The sequence below is a fragment of the Cyclopterus lumpus genome, chromosome 19 (assembly GCF_009769545.1).
Source record: "Cyclopterus lumpus isolate fCycLum1 chromosome 19, fCycLum1.pri, whole genome shotgun sequence".
NCBI lineage: Eukaryota > Metazoa > Chordata > Actinopteri > Perciformes > Cyclopteridae > Cyclopterus > Cyclopterus lumpus.
Window position 1 is genome coordinate 16,462,812 of NC_046984.1, and position 27,455 is coordinate 16,490,266.

The 27,455-nt window shown below is 45.6% G+C and overlaps 2 protein-coding genes across 4 annotated transcripts in view; one reads left to right on the plus strand and one right to left on the minus strand.

Annotated features, from left to right (window-relative positions):
- Positions 1 to 6,629, plus strand: part of wnt3 (wingless-type MMTV integration site family, member 3) — a 16,691-nt gene extending 10,062 nt beyond the window's left edge. Inside the window, exons 2-4 of the mRNA XM_034559106.1 lie at positions 597 to 838; positions 3,420 to 3,685; positions 6,150 to 6,629. Of these exons, the coding sequence (XP_034414997.1) occupies positions 597 to 838; positions 3,420 to 3,685; positions 6,150 to 6,629 (988 nt within the window). The remainder of the gene's footprint in view (positions 1 to 596; positions 839 to 3,419; positions 3,686 to 6,149) is intronic.
- Positions 6,630 to 9,286: 2,657 nt separating this feature from the next.
- Positions 9,287 to 27,175, minus strand: LOC117748940 (vesicle-fusing ATPase-like). Of its 3 annotated transcripts, none has more exons than XM_034559095.1 (22): positions 27,047 to 27,175; positions 25,359 to 25,444; positions 25,168 to 25,264; positions 24,641 to 24,680; positions 23,357 to 23,523; positions 23,061 to 23,168; positions 22,407 to 22,482; positions 21,956 to 22,111; positions 18,417 to 18,616; positions 16,987 to 17,152; positions 16,811 to 16,885; positions 16,523 to 16,710; positions 15,828 to 15,923; positions 15,232 to 15,388; positions 15,006 to 15,139; positions 14,638 to 14,704; positions 14,479 to 14,558; positions 13,314 to 13,448; positions 13,068 to 13,181; positions 11,019 to 11,074; positions 10,851 to 10,905; positions 9,287 to 10,192 (listed from the first exon to the last, which is right to left on the minus strand). In XM_034559095.1, exons 1-21 carry the CDS (start codon positions 27,056 to 27,058, stop codon positions 10,881 to 10,883), a joined length of 2,235 nt encoding a protein of 744 aa, XP_034414986.1. In that variant the 5' UTR covers positions 27,059 to 27,175; the 3' UTR covers positions 9,287 to 10,192; positions 10,851 to 10,880. The 3 variants fall into 3 exon arrangements, with proteins under 3 accessions (XP_034414986.1, XP_034414985.1, XP_034414987.1); XM_034559094.1 differs by having other exon boundaries at positions 9,782 to 9,826; XM_034559096.1 differs by lacking the exon at positions 9,287 to 10,192 and adding an exon at positions 10,208 to 10,575.
- Between the last annotated feature and the right edge of the window lie 280 nt (positions 27,176 to 27,455).

Here is a 27,455-nt window from a genome sequence, read left to right on the forward strand (position 1 = left end):
CCCGAAGTGGGCCTATAACCCCTCCCCTCCCGGTGGGGGAAATAAAAAATAAACAGCAGCTCTCAGTGTAAACGACATTAAACCGATAAGTCAATAAAAACACTGCGGTGTAAGTCATTACAGTTAAACCGGAGATTAAGGAAGAGAGAAGTCGACTTTCAGGGAGGCCTCGCCGCCGACGCTTTCTCACGCTGAAATACGTTTCCCGATACCTTGCGTTGAGAGGTTTGCACATAATAAATATATATATATATATATATATATATATTATATATATCCTTTCACAAAAGAAGCCCAAAATGTCCTGAATGTCTTTTTCACAACGTTAAACCCATGTTAACTACGATCCTGCGTAATAATAAAAAATAAAATCAGCCAAAATCTGCCGAAATGTTGTGATGTTACGATCTGGAGAAAAGAATGTACATCCCTGGGGACGAATACAAGATGATCTCATATTCTAAAATTAGTCTGTCCAAACACGTCAGCTTTCAACTACAGTGTTCGAGTCCAGCAGCTCTCGCCTGACGAAGCCTCCCTCTCTCTCTCTCTCTCTCCCTCTCTCTCTCTCTCTCTCTCCCCCTCCCCCCCTACAGGTCCCTGGCCCTCGGGCAGCAGTACTCGTCTCTGGGCTCCCAACCCATCCTGTGCGGCTCCATCCCCGGCCTGGTGCCCAAGCAGCTGCGCTTCTGCCGCAACTACATCGAGATCATGCCCAGCGTGGCGGAGGGGGTCAAGCTGGGGATCCAGGAGTGCCAGCACCAGTTCCGGGGCCGGCGGTGGAACTGCACCACCATCAAGGACAACCTGGCCATCTTCGGCCCCGTGCTGGACAAAGGTAAACGACGTCTTTAATAGCAACGAGGCTCACACCGGGGAACAGAAACTATGCTTTCAATAAAGCCAAACGACTACCGTATGAACGCTCTGGCTATGGCAAGCTGCTACAAAACGCCCCCCCCCCCCCCCGGGGCTCGGCACGGCCTGTTCTCGGGCTTCTGCTGACAAACGCTTAACTGGGGCAATTACAATAATATACACCTTTCCCCGCTCTGCAGTGAGAAATGGGCGCAGGTACAAGCACTGACACATTATTCAACTTCCATCCATCTTTGCCGCCAGTATCGCAATCCTCCCCTTCCCCTTCCCCCCTCCCCCCCCTCCCACAAGACCGTGTTTACACTCTCGTACATGAAAGGGGGAGGGGGGGGGGGGGGGGTCAACGCGGTGAAGATCCATCAACAAAAACCTGACAAGCACAGCTGATATACTGGAGACATCCATCAGGCGCTTCACGAGCAGAATACTAATGTACAATATCTCCTTTTGGTGAATCCCACTAAACCTGACAGGGAGGGGGGGAGGTGAGGGGGGGGGGCACAGGTGTCCCCCTTAAGGCCTCACGGTCCCTAATTATAAAAAGGTAGACGTTTAATGTGTCGAGAGCGAGGCTGCTGATTGGAAATGAATCACCCCGTGCGTGTCAAGAGGTGGAAGGAATCCGGGGGCCGAGCCGGGGCAGTGTGAGCAGTCCAAGCCCCTCAGTCAAAAATAAAAAGGGAAGGGGGGGGGGGGGGGGGGGCCAATTAGATTACGGGCAATAGAAAAGGGCCCCGGGAGGCTCCGCTCAAACCCCTACTGTGCATGAAGACCAGTGAAGACCGGCTCCCACGGACGCCCCATTCACACGCCCTTTTGACTCTGTCATGAAAACAGGCTGAAAGGGGGATCTCTCTCCCGAACCCTAGCCCGGGTGTGCGCTTTGGGATGGGGAAGCGAAGGAAGGAAGGAGGCAAGGAAGGAAGGAAGGAAGGAAGGAGGCAAGGAAGGAAGGAGGAAAGGAAGGAGGGAAGGGAGAGCTAACCAACCGGCAGCCCGAGCCGGGCACCTTAAAGCTGGTGGCGGTGGTGCTGTTGGTGTGGATGCCGGGAGGAAGTGTGGAGGGGGGGTTTGAGGGTCCCGTGGTGGTGTATGGGGATTTCAGCTCAGGGTGTTGGCGGAGGGGTGGCTGGAGTTTGTGGGGGGGGGGGGGGGGGGGGGGTTAGGGAGTTTAGGGAATGCCAGCTCCGGGCAGAGCGGGGCTGTGGGGGCGCGAGTCGCTGGGCCCTTTGTGTGGATAATACGGTGTGACACAAGGGACACAAAGGCGGATTGATGGGCCCAGCAGGTAGCGGGAGCAGCGCTAGCCGTGGCTAACAGCCAGAGCTCCGGGGGCCCAGGGCTCACAGGCCCCCGTTGTGGAGGGCCCGGCTGGGCCTGCCAGGGTGAGCGGGGATGCCCGACCTGAGGACGGAGTGTCATCCAATCACGCGCTGGGGATTTAGAGCAAGAGTGTTTCTTTTTTACTGGGTCTTTACCTTGTATATTATTATTATTATTATTATTAGCATGCATACAGCACAACTATTGATCCTTTTGGCGTCATCGTAGCCCTGCAGGCTAATAAAAAGAGGTATTTTCTGTTTTGTGAGACACTCTCGGGGTGGGGACAATGAGACCGGCCTCCAGCCAAACGTCAGTAAACTGTTTGTGGCTCGTAAACTTGATTCTGATCGAGTCTTGAAAGCCTCGGCAGGAAAAAAGGTCCAGGAATTTTCTGGCTTTCGCGGCCGCCGCGGTCTGCAGAATACGGGTTTGATCGCCTGGTCGGGTCTCAGATCACGCACGTTGTTCATCTCAGAACACCCTCACCCCACCCCCCATCTCTGTGTGTGTGTGTGTGTGTGTGTCTGTTTCGTATGTGTAATGGGTGAGCCACGTTAAGTGTGCTGTGATCGTGAAACAATGGTGTCTGGTTACATAATAAGCTGTTGCCTTCAAAAGGAGGCGTAACTCCATCCCCTCGGTGTTAAAGAAGGCCGACACACTGCTAGGTTTCACCAGAAGGCCCTGGGCTATGAACAGGGGACGTGTGTGTGTGTGTGTGTGTGTGTGTGTGTGACAACATTCCTGAAACACTATCCAGATGCAAAGCAGCACACCTCGGGGATGACAGGAGGTCACTGAGATCCCACTGAGCGTTCGGCCCACAATGGGCTGATGTCACTGCAGGGACTCGGCTCCTCGGCTCCTTCGTGTCGCTCCCGAGGGTGTTAAACACCGTGAGCCATGTTTATGTATTGTGTGTGTGTGTATATATATATATATATATATATATATATATATATATATATATATATATATATATATATATATATATATATATATAAATAATAGAGGGTTTAAAGAAGGGGTTGTTTTTAAATGAGCCTTCTCAAAGATGAAATGTTGTGTCAAGAAGGTTCCTCTTCGATACTTATGTCTGGATGTCGGCAGCAAAAAAGATTGACTCTCTTTCTCTTTCTCTTTCTCTTTCTCTTTCTCTTTCTCTTTCTCTTTCTCTTTCTCTCTCTCTTTCTCTCTCTCCCTCTCCCTCTCAGCCACCAGAGAGTCGGCGTTCGTCCACGCCATCGCTTCGGCCGGCGTGGCGTTCGCCGTGACGCGCTCCTGCGCCGAGGGCACGTCCACCATGTGCGGCTGCGACTCCCACCACAAGGGGCCGCCCGGCGAGGGCTGGAAGTGGGGCGGCTGCAGCGAGGACGCCGAGTTCGGCGTGCTGGTGTCCCGGGAGTTCGCCGACGCCAGGGAGAACCGGCCGGACGCCCGCTCGGCGATGAACCGGCACAACAACGAGGCGGGACGCTCGGTAAACAAAGAGAGATGAATACATGAATCAGAGGGGGAGAGAGAGAGAGAGGGAGAGAGGGAGAGAGGGAGAGAGAGGGGTTTCTTGGAAATGTGCAGGACTACGCCACACACACACACACACACACACACTCCGGTAGACATTACTACATCTTCATAATAGGCGTTTGATGCTTCTGAATATTGATTTCCCTTCACTTTAACTGAGGGTCCTCGCACAGAAGCACACAGATGGACAGGAGAGGCCACGTATTGATTACCACAAGCCTGATCGTCAGGGGGTTCGGTTTGATGTCGGTGCTTCACGTCACCGCGAGGCCCCCCCCCCGTGAGACAAAAGGAGACCCGGCGCCGTCGTGCAAGAACCGAGACGGAAAACGGGGAATTTACCGACTGATTCGGCACTCGACTGGTTAACCGCTCATCTTAAGCAACAACCACTTCGCCTTTTCATGCCTTTTTTGCATCCCAATGAAGAAAAAAAAAATTCCCCGAGTGAGTTGAGGAGGAGGGGTGTGTGTGTGGAGAAGGGAATCAGACTTAAAACATCACTGGCTGCTGTCACCGGGGGGGGGGGGGGGGGGTAGAAGAAACAGGGCTCTCCGGCTGCTCGCCGAGGGGCGAATGGACCACACGGCAACAAGGGGAACCTTTGATGTGAGCGCACAGGAGCAGCCGGAGAGACCACAGGAGCTAAGTGAACAGTCCACCTGGCCCTCTCACGCTCCATTGTTGAGGCCCCCCCCCCCCCTCCATCCCCCCGGGGCCCTCTGGGACTTGATGTTGGCATGACAGGCTCACAAAGTGATGTCACCAACACACACACCTCACTATATCCCCTTCCTCAGCCACCTGCCTTCCGCCCCCAGCTGTAGGGCTAAATATAGCCACAGAATTAAAAGCGCAACAAAAATCCAAAACACAATCAGGTGGAACACAAAATCTACCTTTTTTCTTTAAGTATCAAAGTCCCACCGCCTGAAGGCCTTGAAAAGTCGGCTTGAATTCATCGCAGCCTCCGAGTGGATTTCCAGACGCAGCAAACAAACCTCTCGCCGCCCCGGAGCTCCAAAAAGCTTCTGCCGAGGGGAGCGCGTTTCGGGGGGGGGGGGGGGGTCTTGCCTCCGGGAAAGTAGTCTGGGGGCACACTTGAACATATGGATGTCAGGTCTGTGCACTTTTAAGAAGTATCTGTGAATCTGAGCTGATGGAGCAACTTTAAAGGGACTCTTCATACTCGTGAGATATATTTATTTGCTTTTTAAGGGATCAGGAAAGATGGGTTATGAAAGCTTACATGTTGGAACCTTGCCAGGCACCTATAGAGAACGCGTGTGGGTGTTTCGGTTTCACCAGCGACCGTGCTATCCGGTGACCTCGTGGTTAATCGTTGGCGTAGACGGTGATCATAAATACCACAGACGAGTATGTATATAAATTGATTGAAGGCTGTTTTACGACCTACGCGTTCTGTTGGTGTCACTACACGTTAACTACACGTTAACTACACGTTAACTACACGTTAACGGTCACAAGTTAAACCGGCGACACGGGCGACGAACATAGCTGCGAGCTATCAGACGTCAGCGCACAATCATCTGGTAATAGAGTCAAACCTTTGACTCTGTATCACGATGTTTGACATTTTTTCGTCAAGTCAAAGTCGATGGACAATGTTTTTCTTCATGTTTCATTTTTTTTAAATGTGAAGATGTTCTCTTCTGCCATATTATCTGCTCAGAATAGTTTTTGTTGCAGCTGTTGCCATTAATTATGTAATGAATAATGAATGTACTGTGTGTGTGTGTGTGTGTGTGTGTGTGTGTGTGTGTGTGTGTGTGTGTGTGGGCAACAACTGCATTTCCTTGTGTTGCCTCCTCGTCTTGAACCCTTGAATCCTTTTATTGACATCCTTTTACATAGCTCGACAACTTATTGCACTCCAATTAGCAAACTGTTAATTGGCTTTAAAACATCCCTAACCTGTTAATTGGCTTTCAGACTTCCCTAACCTGTTAATTGGCTTTAAAACATCCCTAAACTGTTAATTGGCTTTAAGACATCCCTAACATGTTAATTGGCTCTAAGACATCTTTAACCTGTTAATTGGCTCTAAGACATCCCTAACATGTTAATTGGCTCTAAGACATCCCTAACCTGTTAATTGGCTTTCAGACATCCCTAAACTGTTAATTGGCTTTCAGACTTCCCTAACCTGTTAATTGGATCTAAGACATCCCTAACCTGTTAATTGGCTTTCAGACTTCCCTAACCTGCTAATTGGCTCTAAGACATCCTAACCTGCTAATTGGCTCTAAGACATCCTAACCTGTTAATTGGATCTAAGACATCCCTAACCTGTTAATTGGATCTAAGACATCCCTAACCTGTTAATTGGCTCTAAGACATCCTAACCTGTTAATTGGCTCTAAGACAGTGTCTCATATGTCCGCCCCCCCCTCCAGACCATCCTGGACCACATGCACCTGCGCTGTAAGTGCCACGGCCTGTCGGGGAGCTGCGAGGTGAAGACGTGCTGGTGGGCGCAGCCCGACTTCCGCATGCTGGGCGACTACCTGAAGGACAAGTACGACAGCGCCTCGGAGATGGTGGTGGAGAAGCACCGCGAGTCCCGCGGCTGGGTGGAGACCCTGCGCGTCAAGTACAACTTCTTCAAGCACCCCACCGAGCGCGACCTGGTCTACTACGAGGGCTCGCCCAACTTCTGCGAGCCCAACCCGGAGACCGGCTCCTTCGGGACGCGCGACCGCGCCTGCAACGTGTCGTCGCACGGCATCGAGGGCTGCGACCTGCTGTGCTGCGGCCGCGGCCACAACACGCGGACTGAGAAGCGCAAGGAGAAGTGCCACTGCATCTTCCACTGGTGCTGCTACGTCAGCTGCCAGGAGTGCGTGCGCGTGTACGACGTGCACACGTGCAAGTGAGCGAGCGAGAGGGAGAGAGAGAGCTGACTGCTAAGACTACAAGTGCTGCCCCCCCCCCCCCCCCCCCCACCTCCTGCACGACTCCCCCGCTTCCACACACACACACACACTGGGACATCAGCTTTGGATACTTGGATACCGCTTCATGTCCATAATACCTGACCTCTAGTCCAAGAAGGTACAGGTGTGCCACCACCCCCCCCCTCCTCTCCCTGCAGCATTGGACCCCTCTTCCACCTCGTCTTTATTTATTCACCCCCCCTCCCCCCTTCCCCTCCCCTCCATGCCAGCACAATGTTTGTGTTGCATGTACAGTAACACTTTCATACCTGTTGAGATATTAATGCAGTAAAAAAAAATAAAAAATACTTTGACTCTTTGCTTTTAAATATATAAAAAAAAGAAAGAAAGGTTTAAAAAATGTAAAAAAGCATCTTCTAACTAACACACCTCACTCCTCCCCCCCCCAAAAAACCATCACTGTGCGACTACTGAACTTCTTCTGTAAACTACTGAGCTGCATTTCTGAAATATCACCATCGGGGCTGGAGGACTGGAGGTATGCGGCAGGCATGTGCGTGAACAAGCATGCTCATTCCACACGTGTGTGTGTGTGTGTGTGTGTGTGTGTGTGTGTGTGTGTGTGTGTGTGTGTGTGTGTGTGTGTGTGTGTGTGTGTGTGTGTGTGTGTGTGTGTGTGTGTGTGTGTGTGTGTGTGTGTGTGTGTGTGTGTGTGTGTGTGTGTGTGTGTGTGTGTGTGTGTGTGTGTGTGTGTGTGTGTGTGTGTGTGTGTGTGTGTGTGTGTGTGTGTGTGTGTGTGTGTGTGTGTGTGCACGCACCAGTCCACCACTCCAGATGGTGAACATTTGAAGCATTGTGTTTTTAATGCGCGGACGAAGACGACGAAGACGAAGACGATGTTCCTTCGTGGCTGTTTATGGATTGAACATTTTTTTTTATGCATCAAAAGAAAAAGAAGAAGAAAAAGCTTCAGCATGCTTTGTGTTAAATGGTCTTATGAGCAAAGTGATTACAGGGAGATCTTTAATCCAACACTCGTAGAGGCTCTTTTGTCTCGAGGCAAATCTTTTATCACTGTACAAAGAAAAAGAAAGAAAAAGAAAACGTGTGACGACGTGTGGAGACGAGAGGAGCTTCTGATTGGCTTTCACACCCTCCCCTCCTTTCCTTTCCTCCTTTCCTTCCTCCCTTACATCCTTTCTCTCTGTATTTTCTGGACAGTTGAGGTCTGATTTATGAACACCCAAAAAAAAAAGAAAGAAGAAAAACTCTCCTGCCTCACGGTTTTTAGAGACGTTGGAAGAACGATACTGTAATTTGATGTCCGCAGTTTTTATTTTAAATGAAAATGACTTCCAGTTCATTTAGATTGTGAGGACATTAAGCAGAAGAAAGTTGGGAAACTTCAGGTGTGTGTGTGTGTGTGTGTGTGTGTGTGTGTGTGTGTGTTGGACAGACGTCTGTTCACAACGATGGAACAAACTGAGGTTTCCACATGTTCTGACCTGCTTCCTCTTAATTACATTCAACAAAACACCCAGTAGTGTGTAGTCTCTCCACCTCTCTCTCTGTGACGTAGCTTAGCATTGGTGTCATCCTCCTCAGCACCCCCCACCCCCACCCCCACCCGGGATCCCCCCCTCCACTTCTCCTCCCGCTATATCCAAAGTTTTGTACAAATGTTTTAAAGTGAATAATTCCCTTTTTATTTTATAATCGTAAATGTTATGTTTTTATAAATATTATTTATTATACGATGTATATATCTGTATGACTGAACTAAGATTATATATTTGAACAACAGAACTGTCTCGTGCTTTTCTTTTGTTGTTGCTTCGTAGCCAGAAGTTCAAGAGCTTAGTAGAAAGTGCTGCATGTGTAATAAATAGTTTTAAAATTAGGCATTTAAAAATACATTTATTCAAAACCAATCAAAAGAACCAACGACATCTTATTTTTCCTCCTTAGAGCTCAATTGTTGTCAATAAACTATTAAAAATAACACTTTTATTACCATGAACACACACTATTTATTTGCAGTCACACACACGGTCCTGCAGCAGGAAACACTCACTATGTGGATTAATCCGCCGCAGAAAATAGTCCCTAAAAAAAAAAATATATATATATATCTCGTTTGTTAACTACGATGAGCAGCGGTTTAAGGAAAGTTAGTGAACTTTATATTTGTGTTGACAAACACAAACTGTTGTTTTTTTGTGGGATTTGTTAAAATAATTATCCATAAATATGGATAATTATTAACTGGCTGTTAATTTGCAGTGTACAGCAGCTACATGTTAGACACACAACTAGCTTGATGTGATGATCCCGATGAAGTCACGCCATCACATCTCAAATCATCAAAAACAACACAAGAAATGTAGAATCACGCCACATAAAATAGTCCCTCCGCCTCCGCACAGACGTTCTACAGGAGAGCGCCTGTCGTCTCACTGTTGCGCAACATCGTATCACTGTTGCGCAACATGCTGCACCGCGTCACGAGACGCTTCCACGAGATCGTTAAAAAATTAAAATTAAAAAAAAGAGACCCGGGTTTCCATGGAGACGCTCATATAAACACCTCCGGTGGGAGGAACCGTCATTCGTAACAGTGTTCGTGTCACACAATGCAGATTAATATAATTAATTTATTCATAAAAAGAAAACAAGGTCAGACATGAGCACGTACATAATGTGTGTTAAGAACAAAGTGAGATCGTTAAGAGATGGAGCAATGATTAGATTACAGAACACAAATAAGGGCTATATATATATATATATATATATATATATATATATATATATATATATATATATATATATATATATATATATATATAATAAAAAAATGCTCAGGGCATCACATGGAGATTACAGCACCAGTCTTCTTCAATATACACCGACACCACTGTGTGTGTGTGTGTGTGTGTGTGTGTGTGTGTGTGTGTGTGTGTGTGTTCACACAGTGCTGATGATGAGGAGGTTCGTCTGGTTGGTTGCTGCTGCAGAAACGCTGCAGTGCATGGAGCTTCAGGGAGGTAAAGGAAAGGATGCATAGGCAAGGAGGGAGGGAGGAAACTCATCATCATCCTCCTCCTCCTCCTCCTCCTCCTCCTCCTCCTCCTCCTCCTCCTCCTCCTCCTCCTCCTCCATCTTCCGTTGCTCCGCAGCTGAGGAGATGATCAGAGACAAGTAGAAGTGAGACAGACGTGGCGCCACGAGAGAGCGACTGTGTAGTCGACCTATTTCTAGGCGTCGGCGTCTCTTCGGGGCGGAGATGAGAAGAAGCGAACGCTCCGGCTGCGACTTGAAAAGTTGCTCAGGAGTTGTTGATGTTGTTTTTTGTCGTCGTTGCTCGTCGTCACCCTGGGCAACCCCGTCCTCGTGGGACGCCCCCTCACCGAGCAGGATTAGCCAGATAAACTTAAGAGGAAAAGCCTTCTGGAACTTTGCCAACATGCGGGACGATAGAGTCGTTTCCTTTTCCTTTTAAAGTACACATCGCATCCTTCGTCTGGTCAACAGCTGCACGATGTCTTTTATTGTGAAAGGACAGAGCGGAGGGACGGGATATTAATTATAATAGTTGGTGTGTAATATAGCCTGCGTTTTGATGACGCCCATTCCGGACGACGCGATTGGGTAACGCCTTTTATTCGTGAAGCAAAAAAAATAAAATAAAATAAACCCAAGATTTGTACGTGCCGTTGAGCTTTTTCGCCGAGTAATCTTCAGCGTTTTGTGTGAAAGTATTCAACAAAAACAGCATTAAAAAAAGCTGAGCTGTTGGGGTGCTAAGCTAAGCTAACTCGTGGCTAAGCTAAGCTAAGATAACTCATAGCTAAGCTAACTGGCTAAGCTCCAGCGTCTCCCAAAACGTAAAAGTGTTCTTCTCAAACTAAATTGTGGCGATGGAAATCTGTGAGAAGAAAAATACAACTACTTTGAAGCAGAAAATGCAAAACAACAACAACAACAACGACGAATAGTGAAATATGCATTAAAAAATGATTTATTGATGCTAAATGTTTTGGTTTAAATGCACAATAACCCACTAAAGGTGAGTTGTATGAGTAGAGTCGATAGACGATGGCTCTACATTTAATGAGGCTTCACACAACTTGTGTAGAATAATAATAATAATAATAATAATAATGTGAGCGCCCCTCAACCCCGGACAGGAAGTGGTCTTACCGTCTGTTTCACTGTGCGGCTCCACCGAGTCTAGAGAAACTTATCGGAACCGAGTCTACAGAAGAGAGAAAAAAAATGTCCATTATTAAAATCACACTTCATACAAAAATCTAAATATAGCCGACATGTGTAAGTGGGGAGGTGAGTGTGTCGGAGAGGAAGACTTACGCTCCTTCATCCTTCAGGAGACTCAGGAACTTGCTAACTCTGTAGCCCGGATCCATCTAGAAGGAAAATACACAAACAGACAGAATACGTCTCAGTAAAAGTACTTTAATTATGTTTATGTTTATGTTTATGTTGTGTGTGTGCACCAACAGAACTTCTTTCTGTCTCGTTTGAAGAATTCAGAAGCAAGGTGTTGAAACATGAAAGCAGTTTTTTGGGTCCTGGAGTTCACGCTTCAGTACACACACACACACACACACACACACACACACACACAGATTACAGAGGGGGGGGGGCGAAGTACAATTAATGGCAACCAATGCAATAACTTACAGTGTGTCTGGAATGGCCTGTAGCTACTAGAGTGAAGACTTGAGAGCAGTCAGAAACATTTGGAATGAGAGGGAAAAGAGATCAAGAGACAAAGACGGAGAGAGTGTGTGTGTGTGTGTGTGTGTGTGTGTGTGTGTGTGTGTTAGCAGCATGTCTCGGCAAACACAGATTCATACTTCTTCAGGCTCAGAGTGGGTGGAGGGAGTGTGTTGGGTGGGGGGGGGGCTGCATTTGTGCATACCTCAGCAATTACACAGCATCCACAAACAGGCGCTACACATCATCAACATCACACACACACACACACACACACACACACACACGGGGGAGAACCCAACTGTCAGATTTAGGTCAGTTTCTGCACCTGCTTTTGGGGTCAAACTGTACGTCGACGATCTGCCTTTTTTGTGGGTCGTTGGAGAATAAGTTGGAAACTGAAAGAAACGCGTCGGTTCAGAACCCCAAAAATTATACAAGTTGAGCTTTTAAAGAGATCTCCAGAAATATAAACTTTGGGGACAAAACGGGGAACCGACGCAGAGACGTCCTGATGTCTAGTACCTGATATGAGACCATATATATATATATATAAATAAATTTAAAAAAATATATATATATATATATAAAAATTATAAATAAATAAATATAAATAAATAAATAGATAAATAAAAATTATAAATAAATAAATATATATAAATAAATACATACAATTAATTCATTGTTGACTCCAATTCAAATCACTTAGTCGGTGTTGCACCAACGAAGATAAATTGAATCCAAGATTAGTTCTAATCAGAGTTTAGCTTTGTTGCAAAATGTGGAAACAATTTTGAGTTCAGGACCTCAGTAAAAGGATTTAAACAAGTTGAATCTTTTTACATAACTAAAAAAGGCATTATAACTAACGGCCTTGATTAGGACCCGAGGGCTTTGAGCGGCTCGGGGGCCCCGACAAGAGTTTGCAAGTAAATCATTTTTATTACACTGCAAACTGAAATAACTACACAAAACGTCAACAGGGACCTTTTTTTCCTTTTAAAATAAATGAACTCCTCGGCCCAAAAACCACCAAACCCCCGAAAGACTACTTTAAAGAAAGGTGAGTGGACTTTTTTACCTTCTCGACTCATCTCCGTTCAGACAAGTGACGAGCTGGAAGGAAGCCAACGGTCTGCAGCGACTCGGCGGTCTGCGGGGTTTCTCTCCACCGAGCGAACGTGTTGCACGACTGATCTTTATTGATTTTGCTCTAAATTGTAGGTACACACCCCCAAAAAAAAAAAAAACCCCGGAGGTGTCGTGTGACTGTTTGTTATGAGTCGCTTCCCTCTGATTCAGAACATGTGAAACTCGGAGCGAGAGAGCTGGATCCTCCCCGCTCCAACAGATCATCGGGAGAACCACGCCGGGTTTCATTCCACTCTAATAGATGACCGTGTGTGTGTGTGTGTGTGTGTGTGTGTGTGTGTGTGTGTTGTTGACTGTCGAGAACGAGGGCCAGATGTGTCGAGGAAGAGGAGGGACGAGGAGCTCAGAAACTATTTGCGTTTCAGAATTTTTGTAAAAAGTAAAAACGTAAAAAGACGAGGCTGCCAGCCAGATGCATTACACAGTAAGGATGTGCACATTATTGATTATTGATGTCGTAAAGCTAACGCATCATTCCTGGGAAACCCTGAATATCTGCACGGACGTTTCCATCCAGTAGTCCCTCACCTGCACGGCCATCTCGATGAGCATGAGCAGCTTCTTGATGCCGATCCAAAGGTTCTGGCCCTTTACAGCTTTGGCGATGCCGGCGCGCTCCACGTCCTGAAAGCTGCCGAGCAGCTGCAGGCGGAGAAGAGAAGAAGGAGGAAAACAGGCGAGTTTATTATATTCAGAGTGGGAAACATCAGCCGAGTATTACATTAAAATGCGTGTGTGTGTGTGTGTGTGTGTGTGTGTGTGTGTGTGTGTCACCTCCAGGGCCTCGACAAGCTGCTCGCCCCTCGAGATGTTGGGAATGTGGATGGTGGTGCTGAACGCGTCCAACATCTCCATTTCCTGGAGGACGTCTTTACGACTCGTGGTGCCGATGATCAGCAGCTTACGACCCTGAAAGAGAACTCAGAACTTTATGCTTTAAAAAACGGCAACAAGAGGAGGAGAAAAGACCAGAAAGCGGAAAAAAAAAGAGAAACGTCTGCTACGCTAAGCCGACAAGTTGGGAGGAGGACGAGGAGGAGAAGACGAAAGGAGGACCGGGAGGAGGAGCGGCGAGCAGACAGGGTGGGGGGGGGGGATTATGGCTGCCGGCCGCCCCCCCATGGCGCGGGGGGTTTGCGACGCTGCATGCAGATGAGGTGCCACACAGGCGGTCGGCGCTGCCAGGTCCCGGCTCTCTCTTCACAGAGCCCATTCTCCTCCCTGCCCCCCCCCCTCCCGCTCTCCCTGGCCTCGGCCTCCCCCGCCCCACCGGCCCCGGGCACCCCGCTGGGCCCAGCGCTTTACAACCCCGGAGGAGCCGCTGCAGCCAGGCATTCAGCGCCAGGCCCCGCGCCACTTCTCATGCACATGCAGCCACATAGCGGGGCTGTGCTCTCATTCACAAACCCGTCAACAACAGACACACACACACACCCAAAGGAACTATGAGAAATGGGTCCCGACCACTACCATTCACTGAGAGCACAACGGGGCCAGGACCAAAACACTCGTTAATAACCATACACATACACACATACACACACACACACACACACACACACACACACACACACACACACACACACACACACACACACACACACACACACACACACACACACACACACACACACACACACACACACACACACACACACACACACACACACACACACACACACACACACACACACACACACACACACACACACACACACACACACACACACACACACACACACACACACACACACACACACACACACACACACACACACACACACACACACACACACACACACACACACACACACACACACACACACACACACACACCTCCAACAATCCCTTAAAGACTTGCGTAAGATCTGCTGCCCTCTTTCCGCCACCTCGTGGACGAGCAACCGAAACAAACGAAGACCAGGAGGCGCCCGTGTACCTTCGGGGGAGGTTTCTTCAGCAGCACCAGCAGCGCTTGCAACACCAGGTTGGAGAAACGAGGGCCGATGGGGACGTAGTCTGGCGAGAGGGGTCGTTCTCCATTAGTAATTGGAAATGATATGAATAATAAAACACGTCTTAAAACTCATCGGCTCACCTAACAAACGCTCGATGTCATCCACGACCACGCAGCTCAGCTGGGACTTGTAGGCGTCTTCGAATATCTATCGCAAGTAAAAAAAATAAAAAAAAAACAACAGGTTCAGAGCAGAAATAAGCTGAAAACACAAAAAAATATGTTTTTATTCTGCTTTTTTTTTCTTCTGTCTTCCATATTTCCATAAGTCCCATCAGCCTCAGCTGCAGTGTGAAGGATCTCGGGGACCTCTAGTGGTGAGGTCGCAGATTGCAACCGACTGACCACCTTTCACGCTAACTTCTGTCGCCTTTAAAAATGTATGTATACACATTTCAAGACTTTCTACCTCTTCTTAAAAAAAAAAAAATGGCGAAGTGGGCGTAAACCTTTTTGATGGCTTGGCATTTGGCGATCTCCGAGTGTCCGATCATCTTGTCGGGGGAGCAGATCTTGATGAAGGGGAACTGGGAGTCTTCCGAGATCTTAGCGGCCAGCGCCGTCTTCCCGCTGTTCGGCGGACCTGAGGGAGAAGAATCGATATCACACACACACACACACACACACACACACACGTGTCGTTTAACCGTCGTCATGCCGACTGCTTGCGCCTACCCTCCAGCAGCACGGACACCAGCGGCGTGCGCTCGCTGTTCTTCGTCTGCTGCACCAGCAGCTCCCCGTCCTCCAGCACCGCCGACACCGGGTCGCCCCACCGGATGATCCCGTTCATGATGTAGCTGGCGTAGTCCTCCTGATTGGTGCCGAACGCCTGGACGGGGGGAGGAAGGGGGGGGGTCACTAAATCTGGCAGGTCACTTGGGCCAAATTAATTAATTAAATATATATATATATATATTTAATTAAATTAATTAATTAATATATATATATTTAATTAATTATATATATATATATATATATATATAATTAATTAAATATATATATATATATTTAATTAATTATATATATATATACATATATATATATATATATATATATATATATATATATATTTTAATATTGCTGTCGGGATGTAAAGAGAATTTCAACAAATATAACAAAAATAAATTGTAAAAAAATCCATTCCTCTAGCTTTCATGTCATGTGTTCTGTATTCCCCTTTATTTAAATATATATGTATTATATTTAAATTAAAACGTATTCGACACGGAAACAGAGTGAGACGGAGAGTGAGACGGAGAGCAGCTTACAGGTTTGATGTCGTTGTTCAGGGAGCCCATGAAGTCCAGTCTGCTGACCTGCAGCTTCTCTGCCGTCTCGATGTTCACCTCCACCGTGTTACTGGCCTGCAACACAACAACAACAACACAAACAGGTGAACGACGAGTGGACGAGTTGCAACCTGATGAACTCCATGCCCCCCCCCCCCTCCCACACACACACACACAGTTAATGAAACCCATTGCATGAAGTATTACACATTTAGATTGCGCAATGTGTCAGCAGACAATGTCCTCCCTCAGAGCAGAAAGGTCAGACCGAGAGGAGGAGGAGGAGGAGGAGGAGAAGAGTTTAGAGTAGCCATCAGACATGTGTACGGCCCTTGTCTGTCGTTTATCATCACCCTCCAATATCTGCCGTGTGTGTGTGTGTGTGTGTGTGTGTGTGTGTGTGTGTGTGTGTGTGTGTGAACACTTAACAGATGAGAACTTTATCTGTGTGTCCTACTGAGCTGTGTAGATTTGAGCATATACACCTAATAAAACCCTCAAGTGAGGGCAATAAATATATATATAATAAATAAATATATAAATAAATAAATAAATAATGTGACTAAATATGTACAATTTTAATATGTTGGCATTTCTTTGAGAGAGACCAGAAAAAGGGGGAGAACTCATTTGCTGATGTTTTGTGAACTCCTCTAGCCGGGCTCAATAAACACCTTGATGTGCCGGTTCATGGCGGTGGACTGTGCCGCCCGGACCAGGCCCTCCAGCTCGGCGCCGCTGTAGTTCTTCGTCTCCGCCGCCAGCTCCTTGATGTCCACGTCGGCGGTCAGCAGCTCGTACTGGCGCATCTTCGCCGTGTGGATGTGGAGGATCTGGATGCGGCCCCTTTCATCCGGTAACCCTGGAGACACTCGACGCTTTACCTTTTCGAACTCGCCGCCAACCCAATGACCTTTTTTTAGGCACAGTGAAACCCCATCGGTGCGTTCGCGCCCCCTCACCGATCTCCATCTTCACCTCCAGCCTCCCCGGCCTCAGCAGGGCCTCGTCGATCAGGTCCGGCCTGTTGGTCATACCTGAGAGAGAGAGAGAGAGGGAGAGAGAGAGAAGGGGTCAGCAACAGGGTGCGGCGGTTCAAGGGGGCGGAGCTTGTGTGCGTTCGCTGCCGTCCGAGCACCTATGACCAGGATGTTGTTGAGCTGCTCCACGCCGTCGATCTTGGACAGCAGCTGGTTGACCACGGTGTCGTGGACGCCCGTGCTGCCCGCCATGCTGCCGCGCTGCTTGCAGATGGCGTCAATCTCGTCGAATATGATGATGTGGAGGCCGCTGTTCGCCCCGAGCTGTGAGGGGGGGGGGGTGGGGCGGGGTTAAAGGTTACTGGGTGAACTGGACAAATGAGCCGTCTGCTATTGGTGAGCTTCTCCGGTTATTTACCTTTATTTAAAAACACAGCATATATTGTGTCCTTCCAGTGTTTCCTCAAATAAAAAATAAAAAAGACTTTTCAAAAACTTCGTCTCTGAAACTTCTGAAGTCTCTAAAAAATATTGTATTTTACAATTTCAGAAACAGAAAGTTGTAGTTTTGCACGTAAAAAAGGAATTCGTGTTGGTGTTTTGTTGCGTAACAATAAGAAAGTCAAGAGTTAAAATAGATCATTTTGACAATAGAAAATATATACATTGTTACGCATTCTTAAACTAAAGCTTTTGTGCAAAATAAATGTATTAAACGAAATAAATTTGCAGCTAGAACTGAAATAATGAAGTACAACAATAAAAATCATAGTAATTTTACAGGTTGGACCCCAAAGTAATGAATTTGTTTCCTCTAATTATTAAATAAAAATGCATTCGTTCTCTCGGAGACATAAAGACGACAAAGACTTTCAACCTGACCCCCAAAAACCAAGACTGACCCTCAACTGAGAGACGGATGGGTGAGCTCGCAGCAGGGTGGGGGGTTATCCCTCCATCTGCAGAGCCGTCAGTCTCAGCCGTAGCATTTAAAGCAGGTGTGGAGCTGGATGGTGTGTGTGTGTACGTGTGTGTGTGTGTGTGTGTGTGTGTGTGTGTGTGTGTGTAGGGAGGTCTAATAGGAGGTCAAAAGACAGCCCAGCCCCTCATTAGGTGGTGAAGAGTGAGGCTCTGACGCTAGTGTGTCTCCCCCCCATCCAAACCAACCATCACTGCTGGGTTTCAATGCACAACCCTCTACACAACAAACACACACACACACACACACACACCAGAACTTTACCAGAGTTATTGCAGCGACGTCTGGCTAAAGGGCAGATCTCTCCACTCCTGGAGAAATTACGTTTTTTTTTGTCCTTTCCGTCCAGACAGCTGAAATGCGTGTATGCGTGTATGTATGCGTGTGTACACACACACACACACGTCTTTTTACCTGATCAACAAGCTCCGCAAAGTCGCTTTAAACATTCTGCACCTCTTGAACGCTCAAGAAGTTCCTGGGAAATCTTCCGTCTACTTTTCAAAGACCTTTAAATTTAGATTCTGGATCTCAGAACGAGTTCCTCGTCAGTCAATATTAAAAAGGTTAAAGTGTGATGCTGCAGCAGCCCCCCCCCCCCCCCCTCACCCTCTTCTGTTCGTCCTCCGCGTCCGCGAACAGCTTCCTGATGTTGGCCTCCGACTCGCCGACGTACTTGTTGAGGATCTCGGGGCCGTTGACGATCTTGGGCTCCCGGGCATTCAGCATCTTGCCGATCTGCCGCGCCATCAGGGTCTTCCCGCAGCCCGGGGGCCCGAACAGCAGGATGCCCTTCACATGCTTACAGCCTGGACACACACACACACACACACACACACACACACACACACACACACACACACACACACACACACACACACACACACACACACACACACACACACACACACACACACACACACACACACACACACACACACACACACACACACACACACACACACACACACACACACACACACACACACACACACACACACACACACACACACACACACACACACACACACACACACACACACACACACACACACACACACACACACACACACACACACACACACACACACACACACACACACACGAGTTTCTGCTTGTTATGAAGATCGTTTATTCGTGAGGCGAATCCCCAGACTTTTATAAAAATTAAACGGAACGTTTTAACTGTAGTAATTATTGTAAAATAAAAGAGTTCAGTATAGAAATATTATGGGCATTCTAAAAAAAATTATTCAGCATGTGCATTCCTTTAGTTGACCTTTAATTATGCATGTTTATTATTTTTAATTCCAGCTTTCACTGCGACTGGAAAATGAAATTATGTTCTTTATAACGTCATCTTCAGCGTTTCATTTTATTAATTAATAATCGTATTGATTAAATATATATATATATATATATATATATATATATATATATATATACACACACACACACATATATATATTTATTTAAATAAATAAATATATATTTAAATAAATATAAATATATATTTAAATAAATATATATATATATATTTAAATAAATAAATATATATATATATATATATAAAAAACAACATCATATCTATATATATATATATATATATAAATATGATGTTGTTTTCAACAATTTCAAGACATGAAAAAGAATAATTTTAAACACACTGAAATCAAGTTGTTAAATAATACTAATATATTATTTTATGTATTTTTACGGTCATATTTATCTGTTGTTGTTGTGGCGAGGATGGACTGATGCAACATCTGGGACCACGATGGAAACGAGTAGCGTCATCGCTCACGACACCTTGCATTTAAAATGTTCCATTTAACTATTTATCTTTATTTCATCCACGTTGTAAAGTTTCTGGAGTTAAAAAAAAACGAAAACAACTCTTACTTACTTAATAAAAAATGCATTATTTCTCATAAACTACCGCCAGGTTTGTTTTATTCCTCCTCCCTAAAGATCAAGTGTGGAGGCCCAGAGCTCCAGTTTACACTGCGGGTCTTTTAATGGCCTTTTGCACCTGCTTAATGACATTTAGCCCAGACTAATTGAGAGGCCCGTGATAACCATCTGAGCTGCCATTTGGGTCCACCTGAGGGATGACAGGTGGGGGTGGGATGGGAGATCAGGGAGGGGGAGCTTCTCCAGCGAGAAACAACATCATGTGGTTGTGTTTCTGGGGGGGGAGGGAGGGGAGAGAAAGCCCTGAAGTGTCCGTCTGTGTCCTGCCTCACCTCTCGGGGAGCAAAGGGGAGACCAGGTGAACCCACCAGACTGTCAGCGCCTGCTCCCGCGGATCCCCACGCCTTCCAATTACAGCGTTACCTTTCGCTGGGCGCTCTATCGGGGAACGCCATCTCATTACGGCGGCCAGCTGGCCGCAGCCAAAAAGGCCCCCCCCCCCCACCCACTAGAAAAAAGGTCAGCTCGCACACCGCTGGACGCTACCACAGGACCTCTGGAGCGTGTGTGTGGGGTGTGTGTGTGTGTGTGTGTGTGTGTGTGTGTCACAAAGACCTGATGGCCTTTTGCAAAAAGTGAGTCGTAGACGTTGATCGTTGGGTTTTTCCCCCTTTAAGGGTTGAATATAATAAATGAAAACGGTGATTATTTTTATTACTAATCCGTTCCACCAGATGAACGATACACACAACAAATGTGTTTCATGGGAGCACTTTCTATGACACCCCATGTATATAATGCAATATAACCACGCTTATAATATCTGCATATCGCACCATATAATTAGATTTAGAAGTACTTATATTATATATATTGTATTTATATACACATTATAAAGTATAAATATAATAATTTATGCTCACATAATATTGTCGTAATGCATTACAATGCACACTGCAACCTCCTGAAGTCTATGCTTCATGTGTTAAAGCTGCATTCTCTCTCCTGACCACCAGGGGGCGACTCCTCTGGTTGTATAGAAGTCTATGCTTCATGTGTTAAAGCTGCATTCTCTCTCCTGACCACCAGGGGGCGACTCCTCTGGTTGTATAGAAGTCTATGCTTCATGTGTTAAAGCTGCATTCTCTCTCCTGACCACCAGGGGGCGACTCCTCTGGTTGTATAGAAGTCTATGCTTCATGTGTTAAAGCTGCATTCTCTCTCCTGACCACCAGGGGGTGACTCCTCTGGTTGTATAGAAGTCTATGCTTCATGTGTTAAAGCTGCATTCTCTCTCCTGACCACCAGGGGGAGACTCCTCTGGTTGTATAGAAGTCTATGCTTCATGTGTTAAAGCTGCATTCTCTCTCCTGACCACCAGGGGGAGACTCCTCTGGTTGTATAGAAGTCTATGCTTCATGTGTTAAAGCTGAATTCTCTCTACTGACCACCAGGGGGCGACTCCTCTGGTTGTATAGAAGTCTATGCGTCATGTGTTAAAGCTGCATTCTCTCTCCTGACCACCAGGGGGAGACTCCTCTGGTTGTATAGAAGTCTATGCGTCATGTGTTAAAGCTGCATTCTCTCTCCTGACCACCAGGGGGAGACTCCTCTGGTTGTATAGAAGTCTATGCTTCATGTGTTAAAGCTGCATTCTCTCTCCTGACCACCAGGGGGAGACTCCTCTGGTTGTATAGAAGTCTATGCTTCATGTGTTAAAGCTGCATTCTCTCTCCTGACCACCAGGGGGCGACTCCTCTGGTTGTATAGAAGTCTATGCTTCATGTGTTAAAGCTGCATTCTCTCTCCTGACCACCAGGGGGCGACTCCTCTGGTTGTATAGAAGTCTATGCTTCATGTGTTAAAGCTGCATTCTCTCTCCTGACCACCAGGGGGAGACTCCTCTGGTTGTATAGAAGTCTATGCTTCATGTGTTAAAGCTGCATTCTCTCTCCTGAACACCAGGGGGAGACTCCTCTGGTTGTATAGAAGTCTATGCGTCATGTGTTAAAGCTGCATTCTCTCTCCTGACCACCAGGGGGAGACTCCTCTGGTTGTATGGAAGTCTATGAGAAAATTACTCTCCACATTTCTACTTTACTCCTTAAGAGTAACTTATAAAATCACATTATAAAAAGATTACAATGCATCACAACTATGGGAATTAATTTGATGACTCTGATCAAATTAATATAAATATTTATGAGTGCCTATAAATGAAAGCGGCGGCTCACCCATCTGTTCCACGATGTCTGGAGGGAAGACCCGCGAGGCGAAGGCTCTGCGGAAGATGTCAGAGAACTCCTTGTCGAGGCCGCCGATGCCCATCCTCTCGAAGTTCCAGTCCGGGCTGATGATGGACTGGCGAGACTCTCTGGTCTTGGCTTTCCCTGCAGGGGGGGGGGGGTGATAATAGATAAATCTTAGAAGTGGAACGTAGCGCATGGAGGTCAAACTGCCCGTCAGGTGGCCACTGATGCTGTGAGACTGTGGAAGGACGAGAATAATGAGGGAAGTGTGCCCCCTTGTGGACGTTCTGGAGAATCACTTGAAAGAAGCTCTCCATCACGTCGGCTTCATTTAAAACATTTGAAGTTAGACCGCACGAGATCGGAAGTCGTGTCGATCCAACTGGTGAAAGTTGTTGTTGTTGTTGTTGTTGTTGCTGTTGTTGTTGACACTCACCAATCAGAGTCATAGACGAGGTCTCCGACTTCTCAAAAATCACCTGGCTGTTTCCCAGCAACAAACCGATCTGAATCTGAGGAAAAGGAAAAGTCCAACTGCAGCTTTTAGCAAATCCTTTATGAATCCAGTGTGTTCATTACAAAACAATGAATTCCAAATGTACATCTTTTTGCTTACCTACGGAGGGTTGATGTAAAACACAATATATATATATATATATATATATATATATATATGTAGATTATTTGCTACAGATTTTGAAAGGTTCTTTTTCGTTATTTTTCCTCTTTGTTTAATTTAAATGACTTTGAAAATGTATATTATATATATATATAAAAATAAATATATATAAAAAATATATATAAATAAATAAAGGAGAGGAGTATTGACATGCATACATATTATACAGATGGATATATGTATAGGTAATTGAGTCTATTTTTTTCAGAATGTTTTATTTCATTCGATATATTCTGTATATTCATTTATTATTTATATTTATCATTCTTAATTTATTTGTTATCTACCAAGTGTAAAAAAAGAAGAAAAAAAAGAAAAGAAAAATCAGACGTATATATAAAAATGTTAAATTAATCAATGACTATCATGTAGTATAATAATAATAATAATAATAAATCACCGGCCAGATACCTTGGGTTTCTTGCCAGAGCCTTGTTCTCCCTTCAGGATGCTCGGGTCCATGGTCTCAATGTCTTTTATCACCAAGCCGAACAGCTTGTCACAGAAACTAAACCCAAACTACACAAGATAAATAACAACAAAGATAAATTACAAACAAACAACTGGAACAAAGTAGAAGATCATTGCAATAAATTCACGAATAACTGCAGAAACGTCTTCTTTTTTGTTCATTTTCCATTTAAACCCCAATGATTTAAAAACATTAGAAGTGAATCTTGTGCGTGAACAGGTGGTGAACCCCCCACCTGCTGGCCGACGCTGAAGGCCTGGTTGTTGAAGTGCAGGACGAACTCTCTGGACATGTTGTCGGAGTCGTAGGGGTTGCTGTCCACGCTCTTCTTCTGCAGGAAGTCAATCTCCACCGTCATGCTGCTGATGCACTGTTTGGACTTGTCGAACGTGTAGTTTGTTACTGTAAAGAAACAACAACGAGGAAGTGAGGATTACGTGGTCTGGATTACATCTCCGATCTCGCATCATTCTGGACTCTGACGAATATTTTGGGGGCGCACATTTCTGACTGTTTGCTCAAGGACCTTTTAAACCATTTAATAGACTAATTGTTTCACATCGTCATTGACTGCAGACTCCTCATTTCTCTTCATCAGCAAGAGATCCAACAACCGCTCCGGCAGCTCGTTAGTGCATTCGGAGGGACCGAGTCAATTAACGCCTTTAGTTAGAGCAGCGACTTAATGTGAGGAACTACATCAGCAACACAAAAGGAGGTTTCTGAATCCGGCGTCATAGTTTTTTTCCGGGGTCTCTTCATGTCTTCAAAAGCGTTGCTAACGCCTCGTTATGGAAATTAGATTCAGACGGTTTAATTGCTCTCCTCGCGATTGGGGCGGATATTTCCTCCGCTGCCGTGCAATTAGGAAAATTACACCGGGCAAAAAAAAAATATATATATACACACACACTGCTGCAATATTAATTTCACAGATATGCTGTCGCTATAAAAAGGAGAAAGAGATAATAAAAGAAAGATGAAGGTGTCACGATTGATTATTATGTTTTAATTTCTCCTCCTCGCTCCTGATGAGCAGACAGAGTCACAACAGCATCTCGGACAGATGTGGGGTGACTCCGCCCCCTCTGTATTGGAGGTATTTCCCGTTATACAACATAGTAATAATGATAATAAATCAGATTGTTTTTAATTCTAAAGCTCAGTTTCTCTCTGAATGGGTCACAAAATATACCGTTTTTTCATTCGATGCCGGTTCACTTTTGTTCATTTTTGCAGACGTTACTCGAGCAGGAAGAAACGGTGCTTCTGTCGGGGACTATTTTCACGAGTGGATGAATCCACAACTTGTGCCTTTGTGTGTTTGTGGCAGCAGGACGGTGCTTAAGGGATTGAGTCGAAATGAAACTACGGTGAGCGTTGACGGAGGACAAAAACGTCTACCGGTGCAACAGCGACTACGTCTTTATGGAGACTCATGTGTGTTTCACGTCAGGGAATATTAGTGGAAACGCAGTCAATGTGGCTCAAGGGCACGGAGGAACACGTGGGTTCTTACCTTTAACCTCTTGTCCGATCGATAGGCCGGCCCATTTTCTCTGCGAAAAATAAATAAATAAATAAAAGAACAGCGATTGATTTAGTTCCTTCTCATCCTTATTTCCTTTTGTATTAGGACACATTGAGCCGTCGATAAGGACAATACATTATCCAAAAGAACTTATGTTAGCGAAAGTTATTCACTACACGTTTCAGTGTAACAGTCACGGTAGTACCTGTGTGCCGCGGCGGCTGCCGTAAAGACGGGAGGAGGAGCAGGCGTTTAAAAAAGAAAGAAAGAAAGAAGGGAAAAGCAGTAACAGACAGATTGAGACAGACAAAGAGGTCGCTGCAAAGAGCCTCCCAGAAAAACCACACGACAATACAATGTTAGTTTCTATCAGGAGCATCAAGCATTGAGGAACAACGGGGAGCCGCTACATCAAACCCTCTGGATGACACCTGCAGGAAGCTGTTCAGGCAGCGATGCTCAGGTGACGCAGAGACCATTGAGACCATTGAGGCTGTGCACATCGTCGCTCTCACCTGCGGCAGGCTGAAGGCGATGGTCCCGGAGTTAACGCTGGGATGCTTCTTCAAGGTGAACACGTACATGTGGGCTAAATTGCGCACCGTCACATGTCTGCGCAGAGAAGAAACAAGAGAGGATTAAGAGTGGTACAGAACTAGTAGGACCCCCCCCCCCCCCCCAGATTGGTACCGGTCCTCCCACTCACTGTTCAAACTGGGGCTCCTTCTCGTTGATGACGGCACAGTTGGTCAACGAGAGTTCGTCCGTCGGGCATCGAGCCGCTTGCATGATCTGAAAGAAGGGGAGCAGAGAACAACGTAGAATAGATGAATAGACGATGAATGATGAGCGGTGATTTAAAGCCTCCACTCCAGATTTAGTCAATTGTAAATAAACCATTCAAGGTTCTTTATACGAGAGCAAAACAGTACAAAACGGTTCAGTTAAGCCTTTACTTAACAGTCATAGACCAAATAAAAGTAGCTTAACTAAAGTAGATACAGTAGTTGTGGTCTCTAGAGACTATAAGACCACCAGAAAGTCTGTCCCCAGTGTGAATTAATGAGTATAAAGAAATCACACAGAACGACGGTTCAGTGTCAACCTGCTCTTTTGTTTAAAAATAACACAAATTATGATAAAAGCGTGAATAAAGCCGAAGAGGCTTAAGAGTATGTTTCCCAGAGAAATCTGTAATTAAAGTGGTGATAATAACAGAAAGCCTCGATGCAGGGCGGTCGGTGTTTTTGTACTATGTGTAGTTTCCCCGTCGTGCTTAAAAGCGGACACACAACCTGACAATAATATAGAAATCTGGATGCCAGCGAATATTCAGCCATGTTTTCTCTCCCTGGTGCCAACGTGACACAGTAATAGTGCCTTTCAGTGCACCGGCGCGCGCGTGAAGGACATTCCTTGCAGTGTAAAATGTGAATAAGGCACAGAAAAGGTCCGAGGATGTAAAAGACGAGCGCGACTCTCTCGTTGTATAGTGCGCTGGACAGAAAGCCGTTGCTTTGAACACACTCACGAGGATGAAACCTAACGTGCCAAATTGGGCCAAAGTTTGTCGAGTGGTCCTTTAGTTAGGATTATATTTTTGTCAAACTCTCTAAAACTAGTTTAAACAAAAAAATGAACTGAAATAATTCACAGATTAGTTAATTTACTAAAACAAATATTGCAGTTGCACCTATGTTAATATTGGTTTATCGTCTCTTTAAAAGCAAACAATGAGAATGAATCGGCTCCAGCTTCTTTTACTTGAACATTTACTGCCTTTATAAGCGTTGTGATATTAAACTAATTATTTGTGGATTTTAAAAACAGTTTTTAAAAAAAACACTACCGTGAGAAATTGTGATCGACATTTTTCTATATTCTCTGAATGAACTAATTAAGAGATAATTGATAACATACATTAAAAAAAATAATGAAGTACAGCCATGAAGGTAGGACTTAACCAGGTGTACATAATAAACTGAGCGTTAACAGAGTTTAACATTAGTTTCGTTTATTTTACTGCTCTTCTTCTTCTCCTTTAATTTAGCTGCACTTCCTTCATTCATTTAGCCTTTTAAATCGGAGCTAAACTTTATTTACAACGTCACAGCCCTTAGCTGTACCACTTTATAAAATAAATACATATATAAGTATATAACGCCATTGACAAGCATATCATTGAGTGACTCCAGCTGCTACACGTATTAGTTTAAATCCAGAACAACAACGAGGTCATAAGACACTTCTATTCCACTTCCGGGTTGTGCACCAAGTTCTGATTCTGCCACAAGGGCTCACTTCACGAGCCCAAAAGTAAACTTTTGTTCCTTAAGGTGCGCGTGGGGCTTCCGCCTGTCTGTGGGTAAAGTATTAAAGTTTAAATAAATTCACCCGGTCGGTCATCTCGGGGTCCTTTTTGTTGTTTTCGTGCTACTCTCTCTCCGGGTTTTCAAGCGCCGCTCCGCTGACAGAACCAACGGCAAAAAAAAAACACGAGAAAGTGACGTGTGAAGAGCCCACGTGACCTGACGTCATCACGCACACAAGGAGACGTAGCGCGTGCGATGACTTGGCAGGGGACCGTCAAGCTGGGCACTCGGCATTACGGTACGAGCGTCGAAGAACTGACTTCAAAATAAGAGCACGCTTCCGGTGAAGGTGTATATAGGACACCGCCTCCAATAATGGGACAATCTGATGTTGAATTTCAAAATAAGAGCTATAGGAAAATCACATTTACCCATTATAGATTCGATTTGAAAGGAAATGGTGCATAGTTAAGAAATAGTTTCACTTCAGA

Excerpts from the sequence above, each read along its gene's own strand:
- LOC117748940 (XM_034559095.1), bottom strand. Across the intron at positions 23,524-24,640 it reads GATCGGACAAGAGGTTAAAG|TAACAAACTACACGTTCGAC; the intron begins GTAAGAACCCAC and ends GTTTCTTTACAG. Across the intron at positions 22,112-22,406 it reads CTCGTCTATGACTCTGATTG|GGAAAGCCAAGACCAGAGAG; the intron begins GTGAGTGTCAAC and ends CCCCCCCTGCAG.